The sequence below is a fragment of the Oikopleura dioica genome, chromosome XSR (genome assembly GCF_907165135.1).
Source record: "Oikopleura dioica chromosome XSR, OKI2018_I68_1.0, whole genome shotgun sequence".
Lineage (NCBI taxonomy): Eukaryota > Metazoa > Chordata > Appendicularia > Copelata > Oikopleuridae > Oikopleura > Oikopleura dioica.
In genome coordinates this window covers 11,327,736-11,353,941 of record NC_137294.1, presented here as the reverse complement: position 1 = coordinate 11,353,941, position 26,206 = coordinate 11,327,736, and the positions used below count along the sequence as shown (strand labels likewise).

At 41.6% G+C, this 26,206-nt stretch overlaps 8 protein-coding genes and 2 non-coding genes across 12 annotated transcripts; 6 read left to right on the top strand and 4 right to left on the bottom strand.

Moving 5' to 3' along the window:
* The first annotated feature begins 2,122 nt into the window (after positions 1-2,122).
* On the top strand, positions 2,123-3,589 carry LOC145709338 (uncharacterized). Its single transcript, XM_081787020.1, has 4 exons — positions 2,123-2,196; positions 2,280-2,541; positions 2,732-3,312; positions 3,356-3,589. The coding sequence occupies exons 1-4, from the start codon at positions 2,123-2,125 to the stop codon at positions 3,516-3,518; spliced, it is 1,080 nt and encodes a 359-aa protein (XP_081643146.1). The 3' UTR covers positions 3,519-3,589.
* Positions 3,590-4,352: 763 nt separating this feature from the next.
* Positions 4,353-7,591, top strand: LOC145709337 (uncharacterized). The gene is made up of 10 exons (XM_081787019.1): positions 4,353-4,679; positions 4,722-4,790; positions 4,833-4,913; positions 5,024-5,225; positions 5,568-6,392; positions 6,434-6,534; positions 6,580-6,679; positions 6,761-6,815; positions 6,855-7,008; positions 7,053-7,591. The coding sequence occupies exons 1-10, from the start codon at positions 4,566-4,568 to the stop codon at positions 7,272-7,274; spliced, it is 1,923 nt and encodes a 640-aa protein (XP_081643145.1). The 5' UTR covers positions 4,353-4,565; the 3' UTR covers positions 7,275-7,591.
* Positions 7,592-9,593: 2,002 nt separating this feature from the next.
* LOC145706739 (fimbrin-like) lies at positions 9,594-12,388 on the top strand. Its single transcript, XM_081784173.1, has 9 exons — positions 9,594-9,779; positions 9,824-9,997; positions 10,045-10,210; positions 10,635-10,894; positions 10,938-11,022; positions 11,067-11,199; positions 11,244-11,520; positions 11,569-11,716; positions 11,760-12,388. The coding sequence occupies exons 1-9, from the start codon at positions 9,673-9,675 to the stop codon at positions 12,294-12,296; spliced, it is 1,887 nt and encodes a 628-aa protein (XP_081640299.1). The 5' UTR covers positions 9,594-9,672; the 3' UTR covers positions 12,297-12,388.
* Positions 10,483-10,555, bottom strand: TRNAK-UUU (transfer RNA lysine (anticodon UUU)). The gene has a single exon. It is a non-coding gene; the product is annotated as a tRNA-Lys (tRNA).
* A 188-nt stretch (positions 12,389-12,576) lies between the features above and the next one.
* LOC145706740 (uncharacterized) lies at positions 12,577-15,751 on the bottom strand. Of its 3 annotated transcripts, none has more exons than XM_081784176.1 (10): positions 15,634-15,751; positions 15,324-15,590; positions 14,866-15,114; positions 14,596-14,826; positions 13,968-14,074; positions 13,832-13,919; positions 13,573-13,781; positions 13,214-13,398; positions 13,099-13,168; positions 12,579-12,898 (listed from the first exon to the last, which is right to left on the bottom strand). In XM_081784176.1, the coding sequence occupies exons 1-9, from the start codon at positions 15,745-15,747 to the stop codon at positions 13,140-13,142; spliced, it is 1,479 nt and encodes a 492-aa protein (XP_081640302.1). In that variant the 5' UTR covers positions 15,748-15,751; the 3' UTR covers positions 12,579-12,898; positions 13,099-13,139. The 3 variants fall into 3 exon arrangements, with proteins under 3 accessions (XP_081640301.1, XP_081640302.1, XP_081640303.1); XM_081784177.1 differs by having other exon boundaries at positions 12,581-12,732; XM_081784175.1 differs by having other exon boundaries at positions 12,577-13,168.
* TRNAS-GCU (transfer RNA serine (anticodon GCU)) lies at positions 14,282-14,363 on the top strand. Its single transcript has one exon. It is a non-coding gene; the product is annotated as a tRNA-Ser (tRNA).
* A 34-nt stretch (positions 15,752-15,785) lies between the features above and the next one.
* LOC145706449 (interleukin enhancer-binding factor 2-like) lies at positions 15,786-18,738 on the bottom strand. Its single transcript, XM_081783857.1, has 5 exons — positions 18,387-18,738; positions 17,561-18,130; positions 17,411-17,519; positions 17,184-17,324; positions 15,786-16,918 (listed from the first exon to the last, which is right to left on the bottom strand). Exons 1-4 carry the CDS (start codon positions 18,712-18,714, stop codon positions 17,204-17,206), a joined length of 1,128 nt encoding a protein of 375 aa, XP_081639983.1. The 5' UTR covers positions 18,715-18,738; the 3' UTR covers positions 15,786-16,918; positions 17,184-17,203.
* A 460-nt stretch (positions 18,739-19,198) lies between these two features.
* Positions 19,199-22,339, bottom strand: LOC145709336 (lysine-specific demethylase 8-like). The gene is made up of 6 exons (XM_081787018.1): positions 22,167-22,339; positions 21,597-21,860; positions 20,857-21,146; positions 20,247-20,724; positions 19,417-19,753; positions 19,199-19,370 (listed from the first exon to the last, which is right to left on the bottom strand). Exons 1-5 carry the CDS (start codon positions 22,240-22,242, stop codon positions 19,617-19,619), a joined length of 1,245 nt encoding a protein of 414 aa, XP_081643144.1. The 5' UTR covers positions 22,243-22,339; the 3' UTR covers positions 19,199-19,370; positions 19,417-19,616.
* On the top strand, positions 22,337-24,430 carry LOC145706450 (toll-interacting protein B-like). The gene is made up of 6 exons (XM_081783858.1): positions 22,337-22,556; positions 22,951-23,264; positions 23,310-23,489; positions 23,773-23,900; positions 23,947-24,030; positions 24,296-24,430. Exons 1-6 carry the CDS (start codon positions 22,489-22,491, stop codon positions 24,329-24,331), a joined length of 810 nt encoding a protein of 269 aa, XP_081639984.1. The 5' UTR covers positions 22,337-22,488; the 3' UTR covers positions 24,332-24,430.
* Positions 24,431-24,703: 273 nt separating this feature from the next.
* LOC145707636 (uncharacterized) lies at positions 24,704-26,188 on the top strand. Its single transcript, XM_081785195.1, has 5 exons — positions 24,704-24,861; positions 25,248-25,414; positions 25,458-25,632; positions 25,678-25,940; positions 26,034-26,188. Exons 1-4 carry the CDS (start codon positions 24,833-24,835, stop codon positions 25,937-25,939), a joined length of 633 nt encoding a protein of 210 aa, XP_081641321.1. The 5' UTR covers positions 24,704-24,832; the 3' UTR covers position 25,940; positions 26,034-26,188.
* The last annotated feature ends 18 nt before the right edge of the window (positions 26,189-26,206 follow it).

Sequence of the window (26,206 nt, the reverse complement as noted above, 5' to 3'; positions counted from 1 at the left end):
TCCTTATAAAAAAATTTCAAAACCCACGAACCTAGTCCCACGAACCTAGTCGCACATAATTTCTCCTTATAGAATAAAAATAATTACCAATTAAAAACCCACGAACCTAGTCCCACGAACCTAGTCGCACATATTTTTTCCTTATAGAATAAAAATTCTAACCAATCAAAAACCCCCGAACCTATATTTAGATAGCAATATTATATTATATGATCATATAATTACAATACATATATATAAATATATATAAATAAATATATACATATAAATAACACTTAATCATTATAAATAAAAATATACATATAAAATCAAAAACTCACGAACCTTGTCCCACGAACCACGTTTTCCAGCCAGCCACCCACGAACCTAGTCTCACGAACCTAGTCCCCACGAACTTAGTCATCCCACACGTGCTGAAGGTCATCATTTTAAAGGATTTTCAAGGACTACTCTTGTGAAATTGAAAAGTGGAGGAACTGGTCTCTTATTTGGCAATCTTGTATCAGGCTGACGGAGAACATCAAAGAATGTAAGCAAGCAAGCTTTGAGGGGTCAGAAATTCATCGTTAGCATAGAATATTAAAAGCAATTAAGACTGAGAATATTTGTTTAATCTGATTAGTTTTTCATTATTTGCCGCACGAATAAATTGTGCTTTTTGTCTAATCTATTTCAATAAAATCGTTTTAAATCTCTAGAATTGATTGACATTAGTTGAAAAAAAAAGTTAATTATTTTACAGAAAAGTATTCGTGACCTTATTTATTGATTTATAACTTTTTAGAATGTTGAGCTTTCAAATCATGGCGTTTTTTTGTTGCATTTTTATCACACAGCTGTTTATACTAGTTTGGAAAAATAGTAAATCATCAGCAAAATATTTTAATACCACTAAAAATATTAATTAGGAATTCTAAAGACACGATTGGCAGCTGCAGAAGAAAGAATAAGGCAACTCGGTAATTTCATGACATTTTCTATGATTAAACGAAGATCAAGAAACGCAAAATGATAACCAAGCGCAGATCCAAGAACAAGAGCAGATCGAAGAACAAGCGCAGCCAGATCAAGCTGATGCAGAGCAAGCCGAGGCACCACAGGTTCGTGTATCAACATTCTCGTCCAATTAGTATTAGAATGATTGAATTTCTATAATTAAATCTTAAAAAAGATTCGTAAAAGACCGCGATTCAGATACAGATATGGTCAATTTAGCAGTGGCCAAATAAACAGATTTTGCTCAAAAACGTAAAAAAAATTAAAATCGCAATATTTAATTCACAGTGAGTGATGATTTATAACTGATAAGGTCGCTTGGTGATAACTTATCACTGATAAGTCCTAGTCCTTGGTTCGTTTTTGGAATAATTTTTGACTGTAAGTCGTCTAATTCTTAACAAATAGCCTATTTGAAATAGGTAGCTTACCACTTCCTGGAATTTTTTTGTTCAGATTTCCTAGTGTTATTTGTGACAGATTTCCTACAGTAGGTCAAAGAGTGCACTTTAACGGTTGATTTGAAATTTTTAAACTTTCACAAATTCTTAAAACGCGTCCGTTTTTTGACATATCTCAAAATCAGAAATTTCGATGGCCCAGATCATAAGGCTGCTCGTAGGAAACATCACCATGATATTCCTCGAAGAGGGATTTTCCATCAAAATCGAAAATTTATATTTTTGCGACCATTGCAATTATTGGCTTATTTTATTATTGGCTTACATATCAAAAAGAATAATTATTTCAGATCGTTCTTCACCCATCCGCTGGGCCGATCGAGCGAGAAATCTGGGCGCGTCGAAGAGATTTTTTTTAGCTATTTGGTATTTATTTTTCTTGTATCCTTTTTCATTGTTCACATAATAAACATTTTCTTACACTATAATATAGTTTTTCTTCTTTTTTTTTTCGAAAAATGTGTAGCAAGCAAAAGAGGAAAATTGAGAAGGAGTCAAGACATCAGAAATACGGAAAGAGATATCTCAGATCGCGACGGTATCGTAGACTGATGATCGTCTTCAGAAAGTCTCATCATCCATATCTTGGTTCTAGAACACGGGGCCATGGGACGTGTTTTCATCTTTGAAGTCAGTCTTCCCAGATCAAACTCTGAGTCCAAAGCATGGATAGAGAGATTGGCAGTAATCAGAGAGCATTTACACCAGAGCCGGACATGGACGCAACACTGATCTCAAGGTGAGATAGCAAATTTTCGGAATTTAGACAACTTCAAGCTGAAATTCTAAATTTTTCGCTATGCTTTCATATTTTTTTTGCAGTGATGAAAGAGTCAACGATGGACTTTCGCCGGAGATTCTTCCATTTCGGGATAGTGTTTATCAAAATCAACATCGTCGTGTTGACGATGATGATGACGATGATCGTACTTCGCTCGGCTCAGGTGACCTCCTGATTGATGAAGATGCCCCCGTTCCTACGCTTCTGCCCGGGCGGAGAGCAAAACGCTCTCAACGGCAAAGCGCAGCAAACAACCAAAACCAAAGTGGTCCGCTTTTTCAATCAGATGATGAGAGTCGTCCGGTTCGGATCAAGCGACCGCACTCTGTAGTTCGTCGGCTTTTCCCAGCTGACGACTACTCTAACAACCAACCATCCTCCTCTCGGAGGAGTCAGGCTGGGGTGAGCATATTCAATTGCTTCTATTCAGTCAAACTTAAATTTCTTTTCCCGTGGTCACTAAATTTCAACTTATGCCCACCCAAAAACACAGGACCTTTTCACAGCTGGAACGTTTTCTGACAACAGTCCGCCGCGAAAAACTCGTCGCGCTCATTCCCGAGCGCCAGTCACCATCAACCAGTACATTCAGCGCGGAGGAAGAACTCTTTCCAGCGAAGACATCGGTTCTTCGAAAAACAAAACCCAAACTGAGGTGAATCTAGAAGCCGCAAAGAGTGTGAACCAGAGCATTTGCGGCGAAATCATCACACCAGCGGCGCAGTATCTAGATGAGCTACAGTTTTATGAGGACTCGCGATCACGACATCGGGAATACAATGAGACGCAATTCTTGCTCGGAATGAATTCTCGAATGAGAGGAACTTCTGCAGCACGGACTCCTCCTCAGCAGTATTCTCCTCAGCAATTCCGTCCTCAAGAATTTCATCACCAGGCGTATCAACCTCGGCAATACCATCCTGGCCACCATCATCCTCAGCAATTCTACCCTCAGCAGTACCATCCTCAAGCCTACTATCCTCAAGGATATCAGCCTCATCCCTACCCTCAGCAAAGCGCATATGATCCTTTTGTCGACGGAAATGGACTTAACCGACAATCTTCTTCTCAAAAGTAAGAAACATTTTGTTAAAAATCAACTGACTGAAATAATAAGCTTTGATATGAGCGAGCATTGCCAGCGCAGAAATTTGGAATCAATGACTTCTAACTTGTCTCCCATCAGATCTTCTTGGAACCGCGAGTACAGAAACAGGAGCAACGAAACCTTCACTAGAGCTCCTGATGAGAGTGCGATGTCTTTTCTCCAGGTCAGATGAAGTACTTCGAAACTGAACTCCGCAATTCGCCGGAAAAGAAAAAAGATGATCTGGATGAAAACATAGAGGAATGTCAGGAACGGTTGCTTTCACTAATCTTTATCTGAATATTTAACAAGAGATCAACTCGGAAAAGCTGAACGCGCATGAATTGGCAAATACATCTCAGGCACTGTCCATCAACCACGATGACAGTATCGAGGTGAAGAAGATGAAAATCGCTGGCGGGAAGTTGATAAAGCACATCAAGTCCCAAGGAAGCGACAATGAGTGGAAGCTAAAAGCGGAAATGGAAAATGAAGAGTTCCAAACACTTGGATCTCCAGAAACCCAACCTTGTAAGATTCTTTGTAGGAGCTAGTATAAGTAACATAAATAATTTTAGTTGATGGTAGTCCAGTTGTACCGACTCGCCGAAAGATTTTGAAAAAGAAGTCGAGTTCGAAACGGCGAGAAAGAAGTCACGCGGACATCTTCAAGAAGGCGCAAAGTTTTGAAATCAACGAAGAAAGCGCGCCTGCGCAAACTTCAAACCAATACCTAATGAACGTAAGAATTCGGAAAATTAATTAACAGAGCTGCTTAAATAATACGTTTTAGCCGGTGGATACTGCAGCTTCAAAACCGTCGGATACACTTGCAAGCTTCGATCATTCGAATCCACTGGTAATTGACTTCTCCAAACAGCTCGAAAGTAATTACTTTTCTTTAGAATTTTTCATTGGAAGAACACAGTGCTCCGGTCAATCTTCTAGGAGATGAACTGGTTGATTCAAAGGTATGGAAATATATATTCAACGAAAAAACTGACACTAAATTTAGGGACCCGAAGAAAGAAGAAATGATCGACGAAGAAGTGACGAGTTTTTAGTTCCAAAATCGACTCAGAATTCGCGCAAATCGCAGCAAGTCAGCGTGATCACTTCGCAGACCCTCTTTCCAGAAAACTCTGCTCCCTCAATCAAGACCTCGTCACAAAAACCGGCCAAGAAACGATCAGGACAACTGAAACCAGTTTACCTAAAAAGAAAATCATCTGGCCACTCAATGAAGAAGAAGATCGCATCAGAAAGTCCGAAAAAAGAGTCAGGCGCCAAGGTCGAAAAGAATCGCGAATTACAATTCGAGAAATTTCCGTCGATCGAGGAAATTTTAAACGGGGTAAATTTGAAAACCCTTTGTCAACATTGAAACACATTTTAGGCGACACTGGATCAATCCATTATTTCCAGCGCAATCGAAAGTACAGATTCAGAAGAAAAAAATATTCAGGTAGTTTTTTCGTACAAGCAACTTAGTTATAAAATTTTTAAGGATAAAAAATCACAGCCAAAAAGAATGTCACAGGCCGAGAAAGAGTGGAACAAGTTGTTTCCAGACGACAGTTTTAGACAGGCAAGCGTTTCAACAATTTAGAACTACAAAAAGTAGAGAATGTTTTTTTGTCACTTTATATTCTGAAAAAATAGCGTTTTATCTCTTCTCTTTACTAAACTAAATTTTAGGATATCGCCGCTAATTCCACGCAGCAGCCGGACAGCAGCCTCCTCTTCCCCATTGACGACGACGACAAGCCACGCAAACAATACATCGGCGCCTTCAATCCACTCGCCGACGAAAGCTTCAACACGACCATCAATAGGACGCAAGATGAAGCCAGGTTGTCGAGAGAAAATGACAAGCCATGGTCTGCGCAGCGCAAACCAGGTGAGCTTGAGCCAGCGACGAGCCAATTAGGGACCAAGAATCGGTTTTACGCAAAAAATTCCCAAAACGCTCATTTATTCTGAGAAAATATTGATAAAGAAGATGAACTCGTCAGAAATTAGAGAATCAGTAAAGCAAGAGCCTCAAGAACATGAGAATTTTTTCATTAATAATGGTAGTGATTTTTTCCGACGGTTTTTGCCCCCCGCAAGTATTTTTAAAAAATTCCCCAAATAGTTATTACTCATTATTTAGGCGGGCAATGTAAATTTGAAATTTTTAATCAGATAATTTATGTTTTCAGTAGATATAGGATAAAAACTTGAGAAACTAAAAATTCAGGAGACACGATCATCAAGCCAAAGCGTCTTCGACGAGGGGGCTCCTCGAGAATGAGTGGCCGGGATAGTGGATCTCGCGCTGTTTCGCCGGTTAAATTCGTCGGTGCAGAGCGGATTTCCAAGAAGAAAACCAGCACCAGTACTTTGAAAAATGAGAGCAGAACTAAAGAAGCCACAAGTCAACTTCGATTCCACAGAGACTCTTCTGACGAGGACGACGTCATCATTCTCAAAGCTGATGAATATTTCAGTCAGCTTTCGAAAGAGTCAGTCGCTGCTTCGTCACAATCGCCATCTTCGGCTTTGCCAAGTCCTATTCCTGTTTTTCCATCAACCAGCAATTCTGAAGACATACCAAGCACAAGCACGAGCAATGACGAGTCGCAGTCGAAAAGAAGAGGGTCAAGAAGAGCTCGTAAAACAACTCGGCCACCCTATTTTTCCAAGATTCCATTTGCAATCACACAGGGCAGCGAGATCCCTCTTCCGAAGCCGATGAAAACTGCGAACAACAAGAAAAAATCGGCTTCTAATTTGCGCGATACACGGTCAGAGACAACCTCGACATCAACAGAGCCAGCTGCACCATCGAATCAACCAGAAAACACACCTCGGGTCGTGAGGACCAACGTCATCCGAAACTACGACAGTACAGCGTCTCATGCTTCTTCTTCCAACGGGAAAAAGAAACGAAGAATCGGAATAATTAAGCTCCACGGCCGCAATTGGAATGGTAAGGAGTGGAAGAGTGAGGTTCTCCAAGCCGAAGGAACGTGGGTCGAATGTGTCGAGTGCAAAAAGTGGCGCTATCTCAAAGAATGCACAGGTAAATCAAATCTTCAGAGCTGCTCTTAATCAAATTTGAAGACCCTGCGTTATTGCCAGACTACTGGATTTGCGAAATGAACCCTGATCCCCGCAAAAAATACAACCACTGCTCGAAACCTGAGGAAAAGCCTGACCATCCGGTAAGCAATCAGTCAATGCGAAATCCTCTAAGAGTACTTATCAAGGGCGGGTCAAAATACTGGATTTACTCGGATATTCGACTAACAGTTGGCTCCATTGTTTGGATTGGAATTCATGCTCCAGGATTACCATGGCCTGCTATGGGTTTTTGGTCTGAAAAAAGTAGCTCAAATTGTAGAAAAATCACTTGAAATATGTTGGAATTAATTTTTCAAACCTTGAAAGTTGAAATTGACCAAGAAAGGGGCGAGTTTATGCGAAACAATGGCGACCACGACAGGTAAAAGAAATCCCAGGAAATGACGACCAAAATTTTAAGCGTTCACGTGACGATGATGCCTTGCGAGCTCGGCAAATTCCAGCGGCCGATCAACAAATGGGTGCCTACTTACGACATGACGCCTTTTGTCGATTACGGTCCAGACTATGTAAGGCACTATTTGCTGCAAGAATCGAAGACAGTCCGCGACAGGGTAAGCCGATTTCAATGGGTTTCTCAAATGAACTCGATTTCTAGTGGCGCGCGGCTTTTCTCTTCGCGAAGCATGCGAACATGGAGGAAAATGCAGCACTTCGTTCAGAAAAATACGGCCTCGAGTTTCAAATCATGAAATGGTCGCAAGACGAAGCTCAGCCGGGAAAGAGCGCGAAGTACACGTCTAACGAAGCCGCCATCGCCAACATTGAGAAAAGTCTCAAAATTGGAAAGAAGAAGAAGAATAAGAAGTCCAAAAAATAGGAAAAGATAAAAAAAGGTTCTTTATAAACCTGGGCTAGAAAATGCCTTTTTTCCATCAGCTGCTAGAGAGGTGGCGCTGTAGCATGAGCATCGCCCAATCAGAAATTCGATGCATTTTATCTTTACACAGAATTCTTCAAACAAAATATTGCAAGAAATGTCAAAACGATTTTAAGAAAAAAAAATGGACTGGAAAAAGAAACAAGCAAACTTTTAAAATTCTAATTGGAAAAAAGCACTTCACATGTATTCACTGTCATATACTCACTTTTTTTTATATATTCTACTGCCTTATTTATTCTTTTTTTTGATAAATAAACAAACTAAAATTACATCTTTTTAGACAATTGTTCTCTTCCTTGATCTCAGTCGGTAGATTTAGCTTTCTTTTAGAAGAAACTTCTTATCGAGAAAAATTCAGATGCTTGGCCCAAGATTGCGAATTTCTAAATTTGAAATTCGGCTAATCAAAAAATCTGTCGTAGCTAGCCCACCCTCCTGTTCAAAATCGATTCTACTATTTTCGCCATCTGTGGGTCCCTTCCTCTTCTGCGTGCTTTTCACCCAATAAAGCCTCCTTTTTGGCTCAATAAATTGCAAGTCAATTAATTATTTCGCCTAAATTAGAGCAATGCCGCGGCACAACAATTCCTCCGCTAATTAGGGTGAAATCAGCACGCAGTGGGGGAGGCGCTACCTACTACTGCATACTTTTTTTTAACCCACGGTTTTTTTTTCTTCTTTCTCATTCAGAAACGATTTCCCCGAAAACAGAGAAAAGAAAATTCTGTTATAGAGTGTTTTCGCTCTGGGCTCGGCAACCTGTGTGCTAACCCTGAGTCAGGATTTGAAAGGGCTTTATCCATTGGCAAAGCTCTTTCAAATCCTGACTCAGGGTTAGTACACAGGTTGCCGAGCTCAGCTTTTTGTCCTGTAACCCACCAAGTACTAAGTAGAGAGTTAGGTTTATTAACCCCCCGTAAAATACTTTTCTTGATGTTTTATTGGGGCCCTCTTAGTGTGTTTTTTTCGCGGCGAAAAGAAAGAGAGACAAAGTCAATTTTAGTCCATTTGGCGAATTTCTTTGGACAGTAAAGCGGAAGTATTAATACCGCCCAGAGAAGAAAGAGATATAAAATAAATATTTGAGGATAAATATTCAATTTGAAGAGCTAAAACGACGGGCACTTCTAATTGTGACAGATTTAAATTGCGAATAATCCAGTAATTATTCTATAAAATGGCAGTAAATAGAAGCGTTCTTTTCTTGTTTTTGTTTACGGGGAACAGTCAATATTTGAGCGGCGAATACTGAGAAGGTGTTACCCATTTCTGAAAAGAAATAATATCGAGTATTTGAGTTATCCACCTTCTCAGTCAGAGGGCACGAACAAAAACGACATCCTTGAGGGTGCTTGTTTAAAGGAACACACTCTTGTGCCTCGCTCTCGTTTTTCGCTGAGATGGAACATCATTTCCCCTTTGTTCTTTTCCTCGATATATTTCAAATTCAAATACAGAGATTTGCTAAATCGAAGCGTATATCACTAAGAGGAAGCGTTCATTTTCTTAATTGACCAATGGTCAATGACCATCCATTCTAAAAAGGATTTGGCATACACTGACGGCTTCGGTTATTCATTTTTACAACCATACTAGGAATCATTTTCATTCAATAATTCAAAATAATGCTCTAGTTATGGTCTTTGATAGTAGATTGGGCGATCCCTTAATTCTTAGTAATTGTCTAAAAAAGAGTTTTTAAGACTGAGTCAGGGCCCTTGACCCAAGCCCTACTCAACCCTAAAGCCTAACTCCAGTATCCAGTAAAAGATTTTTCTTCACTAATGTTTTATCAATATCTTTTCCGCTTCAAAAAAGTTGTCTTTTTACGATATGATTTCGACCTTGAAACGTCCGCTCATGATAATTTTACAAAGGATTCTGGCCAAATCCGTTTGAATAATAGAAAAACTCGAGCATAAAGAAGCCACTCGGTATTTGCGCATGGAAAGACAGTGGGCCCCGTCCAAACACTTTATTTTTTCTTCACTGTTACAAAAAAAAATCGTACCGGATGGAAAATATTTGCCCAGCGAAGGAAAAAAGAAAGCGGACCCTCCCACTCTCCTTTTTTTCGCTCGCAGCTGGAGAGAACTCTTTTTATAAGGACTTTGCCCCGAAAGGCAACAATGCATATATTTGCCCTTCGCGTTATTGTGCTTACTGACGTTTTTCAACAGTCATTTTCTCATGATTCACGAGACCTGTATGTGTATGTGCACCATCATCCCAGACTCGGGTATATAAACCGTGGATTATTTTTTCAGATACTCGAAACTTTGAAAGAGAATATCCGGGAAATTATCGAAATCAAAACTACTGAAGATCAATCGAGATGACTACTGTCGAGCAACTTATTGAGCAAACGAAGAACCTTGAAATTCAAGAGAACAGGGATGAAGATATTCACGACGCGGCAGAAGCATTTATCAAAATTGACAGGTTGGAATCATGGACGACTAACATATAAAAATCTTGTTCTTCAGAGACAACAGCGGAGAAATAGACGTATCTGAGCTGCGCCAGGCCTTCAACGACGCTGGCCACAAAATCACAGGTCACGAGGTCAGAGACTTGCTTTCCAAATGGCAGCGCGCTTCCCCGACAGCAATCACATGGGCTGAATTCGTCGTGAAATTTGTTCAGCTCCGGCACCAAGGGTTCGTTCGCCTTTTATTTGCAGATTCGTTTGTAAAGTTCATTACAGGGATATTGGGCGGACGTTTGCTGAGAACACAAAGGAGGCCAAGGGCGTCAATAGAATCGGCTCAGTGACCAAGTCCTACCACTCGTATCCAGTTGAAGAAAGAGTCGGATTTGCAGATTGGTGCAATCGGGTCCTTGGAAAAGACAAGGATCTCAAACATTTACTGGTAAGAACAAACTGAACTTCTCACGTATTTTTCTCACGCGGGTCCAACCTGGGAACCCAGGTGGAGGTGTGAGAATAATGGGTTTTCGTCGTGGGTATGCTGGTTTGTGATTGGCTCAGGGTGAGAAAACAGGCTTCTTATTGGCTGAAAAACCCATAAGCCCCATATTTAACATATAAATTAAGAAAATGACTATTGATCGAACCTTAGCTCTTCAGAAAACCGAGCTTTTCGAATTTCAATCACTCACTCTGCTAGAAAATCAAAATATGAGCCTAATGCGGGACTCGAACCCGCGACCGTTGGATTAAAAGTCCAACGCTCTACCGACTGAGCTAACCAGGCCCTGCACCTCCACCGCCAAGAGCACTATATATTTGATCCGCCAGCGCTGCTTGTTACAGTCACTTATCGCTTCATTCAGCCACTTTCGATCGAAAATGAAGATCTCTTCGAAAAATGCAAAGACGGAATTCTCCTTTGCAAGCTAATCAACTCGGCCGTGCCCGACACGATTGATGAACGCTCAATCAACAAGCCAAAGCCTGGGAAAGACTCGGTCGACACTTTCCGACAAACAGAAAACTGCAATTTAGCGATCCAATCTGCAATTTCCATCGGCGCAACCGTCGTCAATGTCGGCGCCCAGGACATCATGGAAGGCAAGGGACATCTGATCTTGGGGTAATCATCAGTTTTCAAACCTCTTTCTTATGAATAATTTCAGCTTGATCTGGCAGATCATTGAAATCGGACTCATGGCTGGTGTTTCTCTCGAGCAAAATCCCCACATCGCGGCTCTCCTTGAAGAGGTAATGATAATCCCATTTGAGTAAAAATAATCCTCAAAATTAAGGATGAAGAACTCAGCGATCTGCAGCGACTCGGACCAGAGGGAATTCTTCTTCGTTGGTTCAACTTCCATCTTCGAAATGACAAGTCTTACGAAGGACTGCCGCTCATCACCAATTTCAAGAAAGACTTGGCCGGTAAAACAAGCAATAATTGCTCAAAAGAATGATTTCCTCTTCAGATTCTATTGCTTACATCCATCTGCTGAGCCAGATTCAACCCGAAGATCACATGCCCAGAATCAGCTCCGACCACAGCGCTAACAGCGACCTCGAGCGAGCGGAAAAGATGCTCAAGCTTGCCGAACAGCTCGAGTGCCGAGCTTTCCTGACTCCACGCGACGTTGTCAACAAGAAAGAAAAATTAAACCTGGCTTTCATCGCGAATCTCTTCAACAATCATCCTGCCCTCGTCGCTGAAAACATTGCAATCATCAACGAGACCAGGGAGGAGAAAACGTAAGTCCGCCTCTTGTTGAACAAAAACTGACTTGGAGATTTTTAAAGTTATCGAAATTGGATGAACTCGCTTGGAGCCAACCCACGAATCATCAGAATTTACAACGATATCAGAAGCGGTGTTGCTCTTTACGATGTTATGAAGAAAATTGACCCTAATATCGCTGGGAAATACAAGGTCGATAGAAACTTCAAGGTAACGCTTCTATTCTCCGTCAATTGTTACCTGATTATTTCAGTCTTTTACTGCGATGATGAGCAAGATCGGAAACTGCCAGCGAGTCGTGGATATGGGCAAAGAGATGGGATTCAAATTGACCGGAATCGAGGGAAAAGACATTTACGACGAGCATAAAACATTCGTCCAGGCGCTTCTTTGGCAAATGATGCGAGCATACACGACCAAGGTTCTGCAAGAACTGGGCGATGGAAAACCCGTCTCCGACGCGGACATCCTCAAATGGGTCAACGAAAAGTTGCCTCAAGAGCACCAAGTTTCTTCCTTCAAAGACCAGAACATCTCGACTTCTCTTCCCATCTACAGATTGATCAACGCCATCGTCCCTGGAACAATCGACTTCTCCGTCGTCAACACTTCCCGTCCCGACATGATGAAGGAGGAAGACAAGTACAGCAACGCTCGTTACGCTCTATCCCAAGCTCGAAAATTGGGAGCCACTGTCTACGCGCTGCCAGACGACATCATCGAGGTCAAACAAAAAATGCTCGTCACACTCTTCGCCGCGCTCATGGTCCTCGACACGACCAAAAACTGAGAGAAAGAAAGAGGCAACTTACTGTACAAACTTCCTGCTCAAGCAATCAATCTTTCAATTTCGTTGCTGTAAATAATAAAAAAGAAAAACAACCAACCAAAACTATTACCAGACTCGGCAACCTATCTTCAGATCAGCGAAAGAAAAGATGTCTTGAATGATGCCTGAAATCAAGGAAGAAAGGAAGAGACATTAATGAGCCTGCCTAAAACCCTGACTCAGGTTTGGGTACAGGAGGGGACCTGTCAAACAGGTTGCCGAGCAATTATAATTACAAAAAAATTGGTTTTATTTGACCAGGAATGACCAGCATTGTTTTAAACGGTTACGAGTAACAAATATGATGATAGTGCAGTAACTTGTGACACACTAGTTTATTTTGTTTGTTTGTATTTTTTGTTTTTAACACGCTCGCTACATGTGATGAGACGGTAACCTTAAATGTTAAAAAAAGTCAGGGAGGAAAGTCTTTTTTTATAAGCACAATCTAAAAGGGTGAATCTCTCTCAAATGGCATAAATCATGGTAAATCTCAAATAGTAATACCGACATCGTGACTTCAGTGGGAGAAGCATTCGCGCGGTTTTGGTGATTGAGGACCCCTTAAGATTGTTTTTAATTGCTTCAAATTGCGCGTGAAAATTAATAAATCTAACAATAATGGAACTCTTACCTTGCGAAAGAAAGGTAATTAATTTTTTTTATCATTGATGATTGCACATTTATTTCGCAAAGTAGGGAAAGTTAGAAAGAAATACATTTTTAAAAAATAAATTTGAGAATTTTTCATAATCGCAATTACCTTCTCTGTTCATGAAAGGCTAGTAGTGGAAGAGCATTTTATCAGTAGGGTGTGAATCTCGAGCGTTTCGCTGGAAGTAGGATTGTTACGTTTTTATTCAATCGAAAGTGCTAACCTGAGCCGGTACTGCTTTCCTCTGGAGGTGGTGGAGGGTTGCCACTGGCTGTGGCGCCGCTTGGGTCCATCGTTGATGGATCCATTCCACCCATCATCATCATCATTTGCATCATTTGGTTCTGGTCACCGCCCGCCATCTGTTCCATCATTGTGTTAAACTGCTTCATCATCTTCTTCATTTGCCTGAATTAGAAATTACAGATCATATAAATCCACGGACTTCCTCAAAATAGCGACTCTATCGACAAAAGTCGTCCTTCGCTTTTTGATTGGCCGAGAAAACAAATCATGGCTTCTGATTCGATAGGAAAACCCCAGAGTCCCAGCTGTTTTATGGTCTTACAGTAAGAGGCTTACTTGTTCATTTGTTTCTGGCTCATTCCTTCCATTCCGGTCATCATATTGAACGCAGGATTCTGTCCCATCGCCGATTGCGAATTTCCCCCTGCGACGAACATATCATTTTCAGCCATTTTACTCCAGTCCGTTTTTTGCCAGTCTTCGCCGGTATATCCAACGCCGGCAGTCGGATCGTACCCGTCCGAATACCCGGATACGTAAGAACTCTATTCATTACACGATCAGTAGACGCTTACAGTGGCTGTAACTGTATTACCTGTTGCGTGCCAGCATTATTTTTCGATTTGTCTTGAGGTACTGCTGCTTTGCATTCGATTCTAGCGCCGTTGGGCAGTGTTAGCCACCTGAAATTGAAAGAAATGAGCCCAAAAGTGGGGATTGAGCCTAATCACCTTTGGGTGACAATCTTGGCGACTATTCCGGGGTCCTTGAAGGTGATAAACGCAAAGCCCTTTGGCATGCCTGTGTTCATATCACGTGGTCGCTCGACGGCATCAACCTAAAATGATTTTTTGAAGAGTAGACCCTAGAAAAACCACGCCTTTCCATTTTACGAGATGAATTCTAAGCTATTTTTAGCTAATTTTGGAAAACTAACAAATCCGGTATTAAAATTAAAGCCTCGGTTAAAACAACTCAAGAATAAAAAAACCAAAGTCCCCAAATGTTCTTTTTCATAAATGGAACATCCCAGCTGGGCGTCCAAGACACTGTGGCCGAGTGGTTAAGGCGTTGGACTGCTAATCCAATGTGCTCTGCACGCGTGGGTTCGAATCCCATCGGTGTCGTTTTGTAAATTTTTTTTTACTCAAAATTTCAACATTTTCCAACCGAATTCGTTGGTTTTTTGATGGTTTAACGCTAAAACTGTCAAAAAAGCCAATAAAATAAGCCGTTATTACGACGATTTTGGTTGTTTTAAGACTAAAAACCATTGAAACCGCAGGTTTTTTGGTCTTTTTTCGCACAAAACCATCAAAAATCAAGGGAAAGACCAATTTAAAAATGAACGGAACTGACCATTCCGTAGGTAGTAAAGAAGTCGGCAAGCATGCCATCGGAGAAGTCGGATGGAACGCCGCCGCAGAAGAGTTTGTCGTCGCCGTTTTTCGTCTTGAGGTGTTGTCTCTTCGCGTCCACCCTTTTTCCGTCGATCGAATGAGGCAGGTTCTTGATGACATTGTCGACGGAGTGCGTCGATTCGAAGACGATGAAGCCGAAGCCGCGCGATTCACCCGAATCCGGATCAACCTAAACAGTCAGCCCCGGGTTAACTACTCCCGGCCCTACTTTGACTTGGCAATATTTAATCGGCCCGTACGCCGAAAAGTACTCTTGCAGTCTTTCGGTCGTCGTTGTCCGATCGAGCCCGCCGACGAAGATCTTGTAATCGGCGTCTGGGTCTTCTCGGTCGCGGTGGAATCCGCCTCCGCCTCCAAATCGTCCTCCACCATCGTTGTCGTATTGATTTCGGCCTCCGGAATAGCCGCCCGGTCCGTTTCCGCCGGAACCGACAAAGGAGCCGTTGTAGGAGTCTCTGTAGAAGGGACTTTTCAAATATTGTTGTGGATTAGAAACGAAGGGTAAAAGTAAATGTCGAATATGAAAACCATAAGTTAATCTCAAATTAGAAAATAGATTTTAAAGACTATGCGACGAGCGTCGACAAAATACAAGCATGATTATTTTTCTTTATGAAATAGTACGGCCCTTCATTTCTTTACCGAATTAAAAAAAGCCCGTTTCCTATTATATCTCGACGAATTGTCCCTATCATCTCCTCCCTCTCTCGACTGCGCGGATCCAGCAGCATCCCTATAATCTGGACCAGCACCACTCGCCCCGACGTATCCTCCAGATCCTCCGCCCCCACCGCCGCCTCTCCCACTCCAGCTGGATCCATGGTCTCTGTCTTCTAGGGCGAGCCGGGCTGGCCTTCGCCCCAAGCCGAGATCTCGATACTCTTGTCCTCCAGCGGCGATGATTTGTTGCGATCCTTTCGGGGCCACGAAATGCTGAAGAATGATTTAAACATGAAATGCAGTAAGGGACATTTACCTTAATATTTTTAGCATTTGGGTCTTCGGGAGGAAGCTTTCCTTCCTCCCTAAACTTGGCCGCCTTCGCCCTCGCTTCGGCAAGAGCTTTTTTAAAGGCATCTTGATCAGCCATTCTTAAATTCGGAGGAAGAGAATTTCAAATTTATTTTTCTGGGCATTTTTGAAACATTCATGTCAGGCAATTACGAATGCGTCAATTATTGACGACAAAGAGAAAAGCGGATCCGGAAAAAATCGTCGCATTCACTCTCCATGTGAAAAAAAGAGGAAGAAGAATAGAAAAAAGGATCATGGCGATGTCGGGTTTACATCCAGCTTTTATAGAGAAATTCATGTTGATGGCAATGTCCAATTTGATGAGAAAGGTTGAGAACAAACGAATGGAAATGAAAAAGAGAGAAAAAAGGGTTGAGTTAATTTTTGTTCTAGAAAGAAGCAGAAGCCATTGCAAAGATAGAAGCAAATGCAGTTGAAAATTCGATTCCTCCGGAAGTTGGGGGAGTGGAGAGTAATACTGCTTCGGTTCTTTATAATCAGGAACCGGCGACAAACTCGACGATCACTGATTTGGGGGCGAACTTCACTGAAGCGTTGAGCATGGCCGATTTGACTACTGTCGCGAAAATGACTACTGGCCTTGATTGGAAAGGTTAGAATAAGGAGTCTATGGATAAGGTTAGGGTTAGGACACAGACTTTTCAAACAATTGATATTGATGGTATACCCTTAATTCATTCTAAAACCGATTGGCTGGAAAGATAGTTTGATAATTCAACTGGATTTCAATGGACCGAAAAATTGCTCGTACCGCGACAAGGGGTTAAAATTTTTAACTGATTTCTAGCGCGACTGGTGCTCATAATCGTCTTTTCAATAGTTGGCGCAGTGCTCATCCTGGCAGTAGCTGCTTATGGTAAAAATAAACTGATGATAATTTACAATATTGATATTAACTTTTATTATTAAAGTTGTATGAACAGCATTTTTTCAAACAGTAACTTGAAATTTAGTTAAATTGTTTCTAAGGGCTGACGAAGTGTCGCAAGCAAAACGAGTGGGACTTGCCCCAATCGACGGATTTTTACAGACCGAGGTTGGTAATTTTTTCTTTTGATAAATTGGCGATAAACGGCAGATAAAATTGCACAAAATGTAAATGCGTGTTTTGTTTAAATGAGTTTTAGGTATGCAGCAAAACCGGCGTTCCAGGATGTTCCGACTTCGTTTGCCACACTGTCTAACATGGAACACGATTCCACTGGGGTCGATAATGAAGTGCGACTCTGAATAAAACGATGTTTACTGCGCTCAAAAAAGAATACTCGAATCAATAAATACGATGCGTTGGTTAGATAATACATTATTAGGGTTGAATTAGCAAAGACCATAATGGCAATTTGGCTTCGAGAAAAAGAATTCTCGATAGATGTGGTGGGGTTGTTGAAATGTAAATCAAAATCGAAAATAAGTTATGCGCCGAAAACGTTGATGAGCAGAAAAACGAGAATAACTGATTAAGTTTGAACTAAAGCCTATATCTTCACTTACTAAAAGCAGTCTGTTGTTGACTACGCCTTGCCCATGAAAACCCTCTCCGACGGAATGACCGTCACTTCTTCCAGCAAAAGAACATCATTGATCACTCCTTCCTCTTCCATTCCAAGCACACGCTTCACTGCACCGTGAGCTTTTTTCCGAGGTCGTCAGATTGATCAAAAAACAATAACGCTTTCAATTATCAATGATTCGTAGAAATTATTAATTGGACCTTTCCTAGTGCGCGTAGTAACGTCTGTGCGATCATGCAAATTTGGTCTTGTTCTTCGAGAGAAAGCGTCGTGTGGATTCTGTAGGGGCCGGAAGCGCAGGGATCGGTTAGACCAACTGAGTAGGGGTTAGGTTAGGGTTAGAGCTCGAAGGCTTACCAGAGCCAGGGAGGAAGATGCCACCAGCGAGGACTTGAATCAATCTTCTGAAAGCTTTTGGAAGAGGGAGTGATTCTCCAAGAGGATTTGAGAGAACCGCGTGGTGGCACAGCAAATCGATCATCCAGGGCGAGAGAGCGTCCATTTCTCTGTAGCGCGACTTGAGATCTTTGACTATTCTGACGAGCGTTCTGATCGTGTTGTCACTCGCCTCGATTTCGAACCAATTCGCATGTTTGACCGCTTCTACCGCTTTGGAAACGTGCTTCTTTTCCAAGTGCAGTCCTGGCTCGAGTTTGTTCAAGTTCTCCGGCGCTGTACCGACCATCACTCGGACAGAGCAATCCGTCGACGAAATTTCAAAACCGTTTTCATTTGGGAGAAGTGTAACTGGCGTGTAACCGGCGATAGCACGCATTTCTTCGAGCACACGGCGCGATAATCGCTGCACGACTTCGTGAGTCGGAAGCGATCGCAATTGAGCGACGACATCGGCCGTTACTGATCCGTTGAGCATCGTTCCTTTCTTGAAGCTTCCCACTACTTTGACGTCTTCGATTCCAGGGCATCCTAGGTGGATTTTACTATTTATTCCTTCTCATTTAGGATTGATTAAGGAGAGACCGTAATTGCTACTTCACTTTGAGAAAAATGTGTATGAACGAGTACAGCTACCGTTGATAAAATGATTTGCTACTAGGACCACGGTCAGAAAAATGGGGTCGCTCATCGTATAAAATTAAGATCTCTAGGATCGAATATTTATTCAATAAATAATCTCTCGAGGCTACAAGACAGCCTCGGACTATAACACTCATTCGTCTACCTTCTCCAGGGTTGACGATCAACTCTTCCAGCGCAGAACAAACCCTGTTGGCGAGCAAGGCGAGTTCCCGGCAAAGCGTTTCGGTGGGAAGCAAGTCGTCGTTCTTTTGAATGAGACATTCTTCGAGATGGAGATCACGCGCGGCTTCGCACTCGGGATCAACAGCCATTGGAAAACTATCCGGACTCATGTAAAAGTCAAAAGGAATATGAGGAATAAAGGCTTGTGGCCGTGGTCCACGAGGTCCCTGATTACGAGGAGGCGCTGGGCCGCGGAATTCCGGGCGAAAACCCGGTCGGAACTTCATTTCTTGCCCCGGTACTGTCATTCTTAGAAAACAAGATGCACTCTTATTTCCGTCTTGTGGAAATATTGTAAATAATTTATTATCCTAGTTTGGTTTTGGTAGATAATCACAGAGAGAGAGAAAGAGTTATTGAGACTATTGCTTCTCAAGCAGTAGCTTTTCTTCGTTCTCCTTTGACTTTTCTGCGATTAAGCGGCCCACTTCATCTAAAGAAGCTACTGTAAGAAGGGCAGCACTTCTAGTTTTTCAAGAAGGAAGAATGCTTCTTACCGTGCATTTCCATATATTTGAGAGAGCATCGATCGACACACACCGATTCGGCCTTATTCATTTCTCCTTCTTTGTAATTTTGCGCTAGAATTATCGATTAGCTCAGAAAAGCGGATTGGATTGCTTACCAATGCATTTGTAGTGGCAGGAATCGACCATTTTGTTGAACATATCAGCCATGGCCTCCGCCTCCAACTGTTGAGCCAAGTCCGCCATTTTTCTCTGAACACAATGGATGGATCAGATTCTTGATAGAAGGGGCTTTTTCTTCATCGCGTATATACATTTTGAGAACGGTTTCAATTTTTTAATTAATAGAGACGGCTTCAGAAATGACGCTACAGACGAGCTTGTTCCTCAGCCATTTCGTTGAGAATCGGCCCAATTTTCTGGTGAATATTCATAAACTAAATGCATGTTAGTTACAGTTCCCCTAACTGGCTATTTTTGTACTTTTATTACGCATTCGTCGGCGCAGATCGACTCCGGCCGAGTCATTTCGCCAGTTGAATAATTGCCGCGAATGCAGCGTGTGAAGCACAAGTCCGTGATTTTCTGGAAAAGATCTCGCATCCCTTCCAGCTCTGCCAATTGCATTTTCGCCTCAAAGTCCGCCATTCTTTCAGTCTAAACGAAAAACGCCATCAGGAGGGTTAGAGAGGAGCGCTGTCGTCGGTGTCCTCATGATAATAAGTTAACTGAAACTTTTTCTTCTTTGCCACGAGTGCTAGGTTTTCTTCCTTGGTCCTCTTCAGCTTTCGTGGTACTGCTTTTTTCTTTTTCTCCTGTCCTAAGTTAATTTTAAGAATTTCATTTGAGTATTATTAGGATTTAAGCGAAAGAAGACAAGCGATTTCGACAATAATTTTTCATAGAAATAGACATAAATTTGTTCAATTTTATTCGTAGAAATAGTTGAAGAAAATCTTGATGACTCAGAATCATTTAACATAACATATATTATATAAATACTAGGACAATCACGACCTACATGGAATTTTCAAGTAGAGGCTATCATTTTCTTTGAGTAAAGATTTTCTGAAATGCTCGGTTTTATTTTGACAAAAAGGGCGCCACTAGTGTTAATCAGCTGTTTAGTCCAGCGGTCGATCATTATCAATTATCTTTTCTAGTTATCTACTCCATTCACATGAATATTTGAACAAACCAGTACCTTTTAGGGCACTTTTCGGCGAGTCAAAGGCCTTTTACTTCTTGAAAACAACCATCAAAAAAGCCGATACTCTCTATTCTAGCGTTTGATGATTTCAATATTGTTTTACCTTGTCCTCTATCCCGATGAAGCAAGCCCCGAATCTTCAGCGGCGGCGGATTTTTCGGCGGGTTGGCTTCTAAAGCTGGCAGTATTGTGATCTTCAAATGCTGCATCACGAACCGTTTGATGGTTTCGATCTGTTCGTCGGTGGGGTACTCGTGCCACTGCTTCAGCAAGAAATTCTCGAGCACTTTCGGGAAACGAGCGAGAATGCGCGTCCACGAAGAATGTTTCTTATTTTGCTCGACGACGTTCAACATCCAGTATTTGAAAGCAGTCAGTGTCGGCTCGGTAAGCACCTTCTTCGTAAAGTTGTTGTCGCCTTTTTCGCCCCAGAAGATGTTAATAGAAAGTCCGTGCGACAGAGCAGAAACTTGATGCCACCAAAGAGCTGGAATGTAAAGAAGATCGCCGGGGCGGATTGTGGCGAAATGACAAGTTATGTTTTTGAGGTTTTCTATCTGGGCAGGGGTTGGGTTTTCCAAGTCGACGCTGTCTAGAGCTCCAAAAAGGACGATTATAGATCGAGAGACTCGGCATTCCGTACAGAAAACCTGGGTCAGGTTCTAAAGAGTCATAAATTATAGGACTCCTAATGATCATCTTAATCTCAGTAGCTCTTTCCTTGATTGGACAGTTCTTCCCATAGATCCAAGTGGATTGGGCTCGAGCTCCTTCCAAAACTCATTCGAAATGAGCCGAACAGTCTTCTCGCCTTCCAAAATCATCAAACAACCTTCATCCGGATCAACATGCGTGTACTCGTAGTGGTCTTTTCTCGCAAACCAAAGAAACGGACCTGCGTGGATTTTGTTCTTTTCGACGTAGGGAGGTACGCAGTGACAATGCGCGATGTCGGGAAAGGCGCGTTTTATGTTTTGGGCTGCGAGGTAGCGGCTTTCTTTGGCTTCATCAATTTGTATTTTTGAATGAAAAATGAATTGGATAATATATACTCAACGACAGATAAAATAATCAGATTCATTTTAGGGTAATTGGAGTAATAAATTAAGATTGATTCAGTAATAAAGGGACTACAGTACTTTTGCCCTGAACGTGAGTCAAGTGAAAGTGAAGATTCATTTCAAAATTTCAACTAAGGGTACAAGTCAAGATTTCAAAGGAAACGCTTCATTTTATAAATCAAAATTTCAATAAATGAAAATTAACAATGTCGGAAAAATGGATTTCCGGTTTTGCTAGAAAAACAAAGAGAAAAGGCTATCATTTTCTGAATATGATAATTCCAGATTTTGAAATTGCTTTTATATCGAAAAAGGGCGCCACGAGCCTTTTTTTCTAGTTACAGCTGGCTAGTCCGGCTGTTGGTATCTTATCAATTATCTACCTTATCTACTTTTTAATCTACTGAGTAAAATTGACCAGCTCCTTTCAGATCGTTTGTGTCCAGTCTTGAGGTCTTCAATGTACTCTCCAACTGTAGTTTCGTGAATACAGTACTTCGTTCCTTTTCGGTAACTCTCCAAGTTCGTCTTTCCTCTGCATTGAACCTTGCAGCTTCCAATATTTCTTTTAAGAAAATCCAAGTCCCAGGCTCGACAGTCGAGCTTTGCCAATGCGCCTTCGATTATTACTGGAACGTTTTTGTGAACATATTCGGCTAAATACTGAATAAACTTTTATACCCGAAAAAGAGAATATTTCTAATACCGCGTAAATCCGAAAAGCCGCTTGCGGCTTCGAGCAAAATAACCCATAGCGCGGCTTTTCTGATTTTTCAGTCGAAGCCCCATCGAAAAGCCGCATGCGGCTCCGAGCGAAAATGAACTCAGAAAAGCCGCGCCTTGCGTGCGATAAATTTTCTATTACTTTAAGCCGCAAGCAGCTTTCCGATAATAATATTATAAAGCCGCGGAAACCTAGAAATTGAACTATCAAAAATACAGATATTGAAATTAATTCTTACTGCGGAAATCTTCTATAGGTAAATCTGCTGACTTGATTCGTTTTATTTCTAAGTTCTCTTTCGCCCACTGGAGCATCCCTGACTGTATTTTGGGATTTTCTTCGACTCCTCTTTCTTCAGCAAGTTCTTCTTCTTTAGTTCTCGAGCGTTCTGCGAGCAGCCAATCAGCGCGCGCGCCAATTTTGAGAGAATCAGAAATCAGCTCCGAAGAACAAGAAACTTCAAAAGCGCCGCTTCAGAGAAAGAATCAAATCAAAGAACGGAGAAAAATCAAGAAAAGGAAGCAAAAGAAACGCTAGAATAGAAAAAAAAATAGAAGAAAATGCAATCTACTCACAGGGGCCAGTTGATGCTTGGTCAGTTGCCGGATGAATTTCTTAGATCCAATGTGTAAGTAAACGGTTTTTATTCACAGTTCATCGAACGGCTATGGTGTACTGAATTTCTTTGTGATTCATCTCATAAATAATATTTTTCGAAAAAGGAACAGATTATAGTAGAAATAACACTTAGAGATAATAATCAGACAAATATCTTGTTAGATTTCGGTTAAGAGTACTCAATCCTTGGGCTATCATTTCATATGAGCATAGATTTTCTGCAATGATCGTTTTTATTTCAAGAAAAAGGGCGCCACAATTTTCACAGCAGCTGAATCCGGCTGTTGATTACTATCAATTATCTACTTTATCTTCTCATTGCATAGAATTCAATTTTCTACAATCATCTCTGAGTTTTAAATTTACTGCTATAGGCACACTGAATTAACCCTTGCTCTTTATAGTCAACTGCAGCGAGAACAAGGAGAACGAGCTTCAGTCCGCGCCGCAGAAGCACTAGCAACCCAAGAAGCTTCCCGAGGATCAGCTACTCCCGTCGCTGGCGCCAGTCCTGGTCAGTTTCCAAGCCATGTTCCCTACGTTACTGTGGGTCGCCTGAGCGTGACAGTAGTCGAAGCGCGCCTGGCGAAGAGTTACTCGATGTTGGGAATCACGAGAATGGACCCTTACTGTCGAATCCGCGTCGGCCACAATGTCTACGAAACGGAAACGAGCCACAACGGAGGAAAAAACCCAATGTGGGGCAAAATCCTCTACGGTAAATGTCAATCTGAATGTAGGAAAAGTAACCTTTGCATTTCAGCGACGCTTCCAAATGGAGTCGACAGCTTCACAGTGGAAATCTTCGACGAAAAAAGCTTCACCAAAGACGAACGAGTGGCCTACGCAACGATTCCTATTCCACCGCGAGTTTTCGATGGAGAAACTGTCAACGAGTTTTACAATTTATCTGGAAAGCAAGGCCTCGATCAGGAGGGACAAGGAACGGATAACAGCATTATGAGATCAACAGAGTCAGCTTTTATTTCAATTACAGAGGTGGTTTAGAATATTGAATAGCTCCATCAAGCGACCTGATTAGTCAACCTCAAAGCTAGAAACAAGGTTCTTGGCTCGACCAGTCAGTGCGCTTGATGGACGTGTTCGTATTCGTGAGACACCTCTGTAATAGATAGAAAAAGTCATTTTACCGAAAAATTATTGCTAACATACCGCAATAGGTAGCCGTCTACGGACTATTTTCATCATTTGCTATCCTGCCAAAGTAAATTTGATCCTCTCCTACAACAAATACCAGCAACCAATGTTCAACCAACCCTACGAACAAGCCATCATCAGTCAGTCCTTTCAAACCGCTCAGCAAGCACCTCCGCGTCCGGCCATCACCGAAAGTGTAATCAGCAATTATCCGAAATCCCTTTGAACCCTTCCAATTTTAGGATATCAATCAAATTCACGAAATGTTTCCAACGACCGACAAATCCGTCATCAAAACAGTGCTTACTGCTAATAACGGCAACAAGGTAAAATTACAAAAAAATATAAAAATAAAAAAAACTTGAGTAAAACCGAGAAGCCGCTTGCGGCTTCGAGTTAAATTAAAATTAGCCGCGCTTGCGCGGCTTTTTATTCTTACATACCGGAAGCCAAAATCGGCTTATTCTTATTTAAAAATATATTAAACTTATCAAAAAGAATGGAAAAGCCGCGAAAATGCAGCTTATTTTTTCATTCACTCGAAGCCGCAAGCGGCTTCTCGCTTTCCAATAAAATTAACTCAAATTTAAGGACGCCGCCATCGAAAGCCTTCTTCAAATGCAATAATTCCACCGTTCTGTATCTGCTGATCCTTCTTCTATTTCTTCTTTCGACTACTTTTTATCTATCTTATTCAATTAAATTCCGATTGATTCAAAACTCCCAATTTCTTTCTTTCGAAAAAAAGACGGAAAATCAAGTTCATCTTAGATAGAAAAGGTCCCGCGGGTTGAAAGTTCAACAAAGAGTGATTTTCGTTACTTTTTCTTTTGCTTTCCTCTTTGTTGGTACTTTTCCAAAATAGGTGGAAAACAAGGGGCGGTAGAGTTCGCCCAGCGGTGCCTATAGTCGGCTCGATTTTGCATTCTCAAAAACAATTTTTTTCTGAAAAAAACACCGACAAAACTGATTTTGGAACCCAAAAGAGCTGGACGAAAAATACATCCAGTCGCTTTTCGCCCGTTTTTTTGAATATTTTTTACGAATTTTCACCGCCACTCGCTACATTACTCGTTTTTCCCGCACTACTACTATTTTGTTTTTGATATTTTTTTATAATCGTTACGAATGTTTGCAGTCAAAGAAGCCATCCAGAGGTACTCAGAGAATTTTTTCCGTTTTTACTAGTTTCTTACTCTTTTTTGCTTCTAGTATCAGGAAGGATTGAGGAAGAAGAAAGAAGGAAAAAGCGACCGATAAGCCGCTTGCGGCTTCGAGAGAATATAAGTTGAAAAAGCCGCACCTATATTTTCTTTTACTCGAAGCTGCAAGCGGCTTCTCGGTCGCTCTTTCCTTCTTTTTTCTTCCTCGACCCTTCTTGATACCAGATTTTCTACTCTAGAACCAAGAAGAGAGTAGCATGATCAATTGCGAGTTGGTTCATCCTTTTTTGGACCTTCAGATGTTCCAGGAAGAATTTTTAGCCCACAAAATTTTTTTTTCGATATCAACTATGCTACTTGTCGTAAAAGTTGCTTTGTAGAGAAGTCGATGAAGACGCTGATGAGGCCGGTCGACCGGTCGATGCTCCAGATGATCGCCGCGACTCCGGTTACGCGGACGAGGAGGAGAATCTCGGATCATCAGACGATTATATCACTAAACACCACAAAAGACGCCAGGGTATAAGGCCATTGATTAGTATGAAAGGTAAGGCTTTTGAGAAAGAGCTCTTGACTGATTGTGAGCACAGATGTAAGAAGTTCGGAGGTTGGAGAAGGAAATGTGTGTAAACTGGTCGAGGAGCTGAGGAAGCAGTATCCCGAGCTGCCAGTTGCAAAAAGAAGCAGAAGACAAGCAAGCATATGTTCAACTCTAAATGCTATAGAATCTGAAAGATTAAATTCAATCAACCCTGAACGCAAAAGGTAAACCAAACTCTATTCGTTTGATTATTGACTATCTATATTTAGTACATTCGAAACTATCGACTCTCTGGAACTGGCCAAAGACTACATTAACACAAAACTAGTTTCGCAAGTGACGACGACGGATCATGGTCGGCCCAGAGCGTCGACTGTGACCTCGGCGCACGCCTCAACGCCCGCGCTCTTTCGGCGTCTGTCGGTCAACACTCCTTATATACCGGAGACGACGAGGGAACGGGCGAAGAGCACGGAAGCAGACACCGACCAGCTCATTCTCTCCATAAATCAACTCAAGACCTTCACTTAATGTAAGTCCCTGTTCTCTTCTATGTCGCTATCTGATGGTACCGATATCATTCTTATTCCAGATTCATTTCCCTAAAAAACAACCCCTTTTTCAGATCGTCATTGTGGCCGCCGATAGTAAATGCTAACGAAACATTTCACCGTTGTTTTTTTTTGGTTTGATTCCATTCACTCATTTCACAGTTCAAATTTTACACAGTTGTAACATTCATTTGATTTGAAAAAGAAAAAGAAACATATTTCAATAAAGAATACGTTGTACATAAAA

Bases quoted from the DNA above. Each gene is read 5' to 3' on its own strand.
- LOC145709338 (XM_081787020.1), top strand. From the start codon at position 2,123: ATGGATAGAGAGATTGGCAGTAATCAGAGAGCATTTACACCAGAGCCG. The intron at 2,197-2,279 runs GTGAGATAGCAA...TTTTTTTTGCAG, and splicing joins GACGCAACACTGATCTCAAG to TGATGAAAGAGTCAACGATG. The intron at 3,313-3,355 runs GTAAGAAACATT...TGAAATAATAAG, and splicing joins CGACAATCTTCTTCTCAAAA to CTTTGATATGAGCGAGCATT.
- LOC145709337 (XM_081787019.1), top strand. From the start codon at position 4,566: ATGAAGAAGAAGATCGCATCAGAAAGTCCGAAAAAAGAGTCAGGCGCC. The intron at 4,680-4,721 runs GTAAATTTGAAA...AACACATTTTAG, and splicing joins TCGAGGAAATTTTAAACGGG to GCGACACTGGATCAATCCAT. The intron at 5,226-5,567 runs GTGAGCTTGAGC...CTAAAAATTCAG, and splicing joins GTCTGCGCAGCGCAAACCAG to GAGACACGATCATCAAGCCA.
- LOC145706739 (XM_081784173.1), top strand. From the start codon at position 9,673: ATGACTACTGTCGAGCAACTTATTGAGCAAACGAAGAACCTTGAAATT. The intron at 9,780-9,823 runs GTTGGAATCATG...CTTGTTCTTCAG, and splicing joins GCATTTATCAAAATTGACAG to AGACAACAGCGGAGAAATAG. The intron at 9,998-10,044 runs GTTCGTTCGCCT...AGTTCATTACAG, and splicing joins GTTCAGCTCCGGCACCAAGG to GGATATTGGGCGGACGTTTG.
- LOC145706740 (XM_081784175.1), bottom strand. From the start codon at position 15,747: ATGGCTGATCAAGATGCCTTTAAAAAAGCTCTTGCCGAAGCGAGGGCG. The intron at 14,075-14,595 runs GTCAGTTCCGTT...AAATCATTTTAG, and splicing joins TCTTTACTACCTACGGAATG to GTTGATGCCGTCGAGCGACC. The intron at 13,399-13,572 runs GTAAGCCTCTTA...TTTCTAATTCAG, and splicing joins AGCCAGAAACAAATGAACAA to GCAAATGAAGAAGATGATGA.
- LOC145706449 (XM_081783857.1), bottom strand. From the start codon at position 18,714: ATGACAGTACCGGGGCAAGAAATGAAGTTCCGACCGGGTTTTCGCCCG. The intron at 18,131-18,386 runs GTAGACGAATGA...AAATCCACCTAG, and splicing joins GATCGTCAACCCTGGAGAAG to GATGCCCTGGAATCGAAGAC. The intron at 17,520-17,560 runs GTAAGCCTTCGA...ACCCCTACTCAG, and splicing joins CATCTTCCTCCCTGGCTCTG to TTGGTCTAACCGATCCCTGC.
- LOC145709336 (XM_081787018.1), bottom strand. From the start codon at position 22,242: ATGCTCCAGTGGGCGAAAGAGAACTTAGAAATAAAACGAATCAAGTCA. The intron at 20,725-20,856 runs CTACTGAGATTA...GACAGCGTCGAC, and splicing joins CTGTCCAATCAAGGAAAGAG to TTGGAAAACCCAACCCCTGC. The intron at 19,754-20,246 runs GTAAAACAATAT...AAATTAACTTAG, and splicing joins TCATCGGGATAGAGGACAAG to GACAGGAGAAAAAGAAAAAA.
- LOC145706450 (XM_081783858.1), top strand. From the start codon at position 22,489: ATGCAATCTACTCACAGGGGCCAGTTGATGCTTGGTCAGTTGCCGGAT. The intron at 22,557-22,950 runs GTAAGTAAACGG...TGCTCTTTATAG, and splicing joins GAATTTCTTAGATCCAATGT to TCAACTGCAGCGAGAACAAG. The intron at 23,490-23,772 runs GAACGGATAACA...ATCCTGCCAAAG, and splicing joins CCTCGATCAGGAGGGACAAG to TAAATTTGATCCTCTCCTAC.
- LOC145707636 (XM_081785195.1), top strand. From the start codon at position 24,833: ATGTTTGCAGTCAAAGAAGCCATCCAGAG. The intron at 24,862-25,247 runs GTACTCAGAGAA...GTTGCTTTGTAG, and splicing joins GTCAAAGAAGCCATCCAGAG to AGAAGTCGATGAAGACGCTG. The intron at 25,633-25,677 runs GTAAACCAAACT...ATCTATATTTAG, and splicing joins ATCAACCCTGAACGCAAAAG to TACATTCGAAACTATCGACT.